We start from the raw sequence: 5,000 nt of genomic DNA on the forward strand, positions 1-5,000 counted from the left end.
CACTTTTTCCGTCATTTTTTTCACAATCTTATTTAACATAAACACAAACATTCTCGAATATAGCTCTTGATTTGACTATGCTTGGCTGAAAAAAGTTGACGGAAAAGTTTTCAGACGGAGACGATATTATCGTCTGACTTGAAAATCGACAATTCGCTCAAAAATGGACAAAAAATTGACGGAAAAGGGCTAGCGTGATAGCAATTAACACCAACAAACCAAACCCCAACACCTACCACAGTCACACCGTCGTTGAGCAAGGACTCGCCAAACACGAGGATGTAGAGCACTTCCTCGACGTGGATTTCCTCGAACACGGCCAGCACGGCGACGGGGTCCACGGCCGATATGAGGGCGGCGAAGAGGAACATGTGCAGCATGGGCACGTCGACGCCGAAGAGGCCTGTGAGGTTCACTGCGTACATGGAAATACCTGGAGGAGGAGGAGAAGAAGGCGTTAAGGAATATCTTTGTTTATTTATCTGTCTACTTAGGAATATCTTTGTTTATTTATCTGTCTACTTATTTATCTGTTTATTCGTCTATCTATTCACTTATTAGTATTTTTCTCTAAATGGGGGTTTATTTGTGTATTTTTTTGGTTGTTGTATGTCTTTTTGTCGTTGTTTTTGAAGTATGCTGCAGGTGTGTATGTTTTGGAATTTTTGTCTTTATGGTATTTTGTCTATATGTCTGTTTCTTTCTTAATCTATGGATCTATTCATTTGTTTTATCTGTCAGCTTATTTAGATATCTATACATCTAAACATATCGATAAACACATTTAGTCATATATATATATATATATACATATATATATATATATATATATATATATATATATATATATATATATATATATATATATATATATATATGAATACACACACACACACACACACACAGACACACACACACACATATATATATATATATATATATATATATATATATATATATATATATATATATATATATATATATATATATATATACACATACAAATATATATTTATTTATGCAGTTTACACAATATCATTCCCAATACAAAACCCACTTTCGCTTTTCTTTCCATCTTAACCCGGGTGACACTTTTCGTCCCCGCCCTTCCCCCTAACCCCCTCCCCCACCCCCTCCCCTTCGATTCGGCGACCCTGTGGGCTTCAGATAACCAACCCCATTTCGACCCTTTTTTGCATCACTTTTACTTGTCACACTTTGCTGTCTTATTTGTTTTGCCTCCTTTCCTAACCTGATGTCATCCACCCTGCGTGACAAGAAGTATAATCGGTTAAAAATTATATTGAAAGAAAAATCGCGTTTCTTATTGGTATCGAGTGGCATTCAGAAAAGCAAGAAAATGCAGGTCATATTATTTTCCTTCGCTTACGTATCATGAATATTTGACAGATTTAAATATATGTTATCCAGCATATAATTGAATGACTTTATCTCTCTCCATTCTTTACTTCAGTTTATTTTCTCCAATAATAGATTTTCAGATTTCTTTGTCTGTGTGCATTCGAGTGTGCATATTCGGTGTGTGGGCATGTATGTAGATACATACGAACGCATTCTGTACCCTTGTACCCTTCTTAAGAGCGGTGCAATTGATCTGTCAACTTTCAGATACAGACGTTTCAAATTTCACTCAGCGCATTGTCACGGCTGCAAGCATTATTGCAATCACTCGGCGGTAACAGGACACCCTCAGTTTCGCGCGCTGGACAGGGTCGCGGCGGTTGTAAATCCCAGATTAGTGGTATTAACTAAAAGGTTTCGCATGTTCCGTTCGATTTTTCTACTCTCTTTTTTTTTCTTTCTTTCTTTTTGTTCTTATTTGGACCAGCATGCAAAGCAAAGGATTTAAAATTCGGAATTTCGCTCATGCATTAACGTCACATCAGATTACTCAACAAACCGGACTTTTAAATTCTTCCCAGAGCTGCCTCATCGAAAATTCATCTAACCTGGCCACGTACTATAACCTGCTCCCACTGTACCATTCTTTTCCATATAAATTTAAGCATATATTCCAAGCATGGTCAATATAAGCGACCTAATCTCGAAGGGCTGTGCAATAATACCTTTATGGCACCTCGACATTTCGGTGACGTTTTCCCTTGTCTAACCTACGGATAAGAACGACGCTTTATCTCCTCTTTCTACGATTGCTTTATATTTTGATGTCTTGGGCACGTTCGTACTGCCTTGTATTTCACTTGATTTTGTTTTATTTGTTTTTTATTCTAGTAAATTAAGCTTGATTATTATGAGTTTTGATTACGAATTTTTGGGAGACTAGTTATACACAGGTCACTAATGCAATGCAATGACATCGAAAATGTATACAATACTAAAAATATTTTTCCTAAGTACATATTTTTTCTTTGTGCTTTTTTTACGTGAAATGCATAACATTAAACAGTTCATTTCATCTGTGTTACTTGTACTTTTCCACATTTACGTACAGACCTTCTGGTTCGTTCTTTTTATTTCTTTTTATGTTCGTGAACAAGTTTTTGTTTGGCTGAGAATATATAGGATGCCGATGATGCCTTTTTGTGTTGTCCTCTGTCTGTCTGTTTCTTTCTTTCTCTCTCTTTCTCTCTTCTCTCTCCGATCATTTTCCCTCTCTCCCTTCAATCTTTTCTCTCTCATTCCACTCTTTTTTCTCTCTCGTTTCAATCTTTTCTCTCTCATTCCACTTTTTTTCTCTCTCCCTTCAATCTTTTCTCTCATTCCACTCTTTTTTCTCTCCTGTTTCAATCTTTTCTCTCTCTTATCACCCTCTCTTTTCACTCTGCTTCCCTCTTCGTCTCGCTCTCTCTCCCCAATCATTACGACACATCTCACCTAAACTTGACCTTTCATCCTTATCATTCCAGTGTTTCCATTGACCAAAACCTGTAACTGACTTTTCTTAATTCTTATCAATGTTTCCTTTTTTTCTTCTTTTTTTTTCTTAAATACAATTCATCAGCACCTCCCAGGGTCCCCCCTACCCCCTACCCCCCGCCTTCGCTTGGTAGACAACCGTGATATTAACGTAATTGGATTTAGAAGAAATCTTTAGATCTCCATGCTGCGCAATATTTTATGATCATTGATGGATTACGCTCATTAGCATAATGTGGTCGCTGGTTCTCTTGCTGTTTTTTTCTATTTTCATTTTTGATGCTTTTTTAGTCTTTTTTTCCCTTTTCTCTTTTACTTTTTATTTCTCTTGGATACTTTTTCGTTCTGTTTCGCTTTCTTATCGTGTTTCAGTGCGTTTCTCTTTTTGTGTGTTTCTGATTTGTCTTCTCTCTTTGCTTATGTGTGTGAGTGAGAATGTGAGTGTAACTCTGTGTGTGTGTGTGTGTGTGTGTGTGTGTGTGTGTGTGTGTGTGTGTGTGTGTGTGTGTGTGTGTGTGTGTGTGTGTGTGTGTGTGTGTTCCCTCGCACCCTTTCTTCCCTTCCTTCTTTCACTCCCAATTAATTCTCAACACACGGGCAGCCATGCAAAGAAAACAAAAGATTAAAAAAAGAGAGAAAGAGAAAAAAAATAATAATCAATAGCATAACTCCCACCTGCCCCCCTCCCCCCCCCCTTCGCCCCATGTTTTTTTTATCCATGGTGAGGCTGGAGCTCTATGGGGCGAGGAAGGGGGTCCTGTCGCTACACTATCAGCGTGACGTATCTTTACGGGTGAGCTGTTGAGAAGAGTTTTTTTTTCCTTCTCTCTCTCTATTTCTCTCCTTTTCTTTCGAGTTCTTTGGATTTTTTTTGAGGGGGCACTTCCACTTTTTGTGCGTGCCTTATGCTTTCTCTTATGTTTGTTGGGTATTTATTTAGGTATTTCTTAAAAATCTGTAGCACTGGGTGATTGCCATTTATCTCATAATAACAAGTCTTAGTAATTAATATCAAAACTATGTCTCTCAAAAAAGGAAAAAAAATATATAATATATAATGCCTCTTAATATCATAATCAATATAATGGTTGTTATCTATAATACTATTATAAATGGGAAAATATTTTACGAATTATGCGAGTTTTATGGTTCACTATAGTACGTGTAACAACAACAAAAACTGTTATTACCTGTCTATAACGTCCTAAGTACCCTTTGCTAATAACTATTCCAGTTAGTACAGTTAATACTTGTGCGATTATGAACCCTTCTTATTAAGAATATCAAACTAATCTCCATTACAATAAACTATTCATTTACTACAAGGAAAATTTCTGAGTTTCGGTATTCACCTATGACGTCATGCTAGTCGAATCCTGAAGTCCTGAAGATATATTCGTGAAAGAAATTAGGAAAAATACCGGATCTATAATTAAGGACCCCGTCAGAAGGCACTAACCCAAGCCTTACGTGGAAATGGGGGTGCCCGAAATGTCAGGTTATGAGAAGGGATGTCCTGTTTAAGGTGAAGAAAGGTCAGGTGAAGAATGAGTCTCACTTCTGATCTTTTCTAGATATATTTTGTCAATTGGTTGGGTATTGTAAGAAAACGACAGGTAATCGTCAACATCCCCTTCCTTTTTTATCAGTGTTCTTATCTTGTGATCGTAATAGAAAAAAAAATACAACTCTAATCTAAACAAACAACTATACCAAAAAAACAAAAATGAAATATAAGATACCATGAAATGTAAATATAAAAACACTAGCATGAAACATAATACCATAATAAAATGAAAACAAAAACTAAAAACAACAACCCCCCCAACTAAAAAAAATAAAAAAATAAAACTAAAAAAATAAATAAAATAAAAAAATAAAATCGTCAAAGCTTATCCAACACAACAACAACAGCACTTACCAATGGTCAAGCAGTTCCAGATGGTACCCACGACGGCAAAGACGAGAATGGTACCCAGGTGATCGAAGAAGAGACGGTTAGGCATGAAGTACCCAGCATCCAAAATAATGGGAGGAAGCATGTACAAGAAGAAGACATCGGCGGTGAGAGGAGACACGGAGGCCGCGTTGGTGTAGAAGAG

At 36.7% G+C, this 5,000-nt stretch overlaps 1 protein-coding gene across 7 annotated transcripts in view; it reads right to left on the reverse strand.

Annotated features, from left to right (window-relative positions):
* LOC113810734 (probable Na(+)/H(+) antiporter nhx-9) overlaps positions 1-5,000 on the reverse strand; it is a 159,038-nt gene that overhangs the window by 14,567 nt on the left and 139,471 nt on the right. For all 7 annotated transcript variants that reach the window (XM_070133241.1, XM_070133240.1, XM_070133236.1 and 4 more), the window contains exons 2-3: positions 4,820-5,000; positions 237-433 (exon numbers count right to left, since the gene is read on the reverse strand). The exon at positions 4,820-5,000 is cut by the window's right edge and continues 83 nt beyond it. In XM_070133241.1, the coding sequence (XP_069989342.1) occupies positions 237-433; positions 4,820-5,000 (378 nt within the window). The remainder of the gene's footprint in view (positions 1-236; positions 434-4,819) is intronic.

Source organism: Penaeus vannamei, chromosome 18, assembly GCF_042767895.1.
Source record: "Penaeus vannamei isolate JL-2024 chromosome 18, ASM4276789v1, whole genome shotgun sequence".
Classification (NCBI taxonomy): domain Eukaryota; kingdom Metazoa; phylum Arthropoda; class Malacostraca; order Decapoda; family Penaeidae; genus Penaeus; species Penaeus vannamei.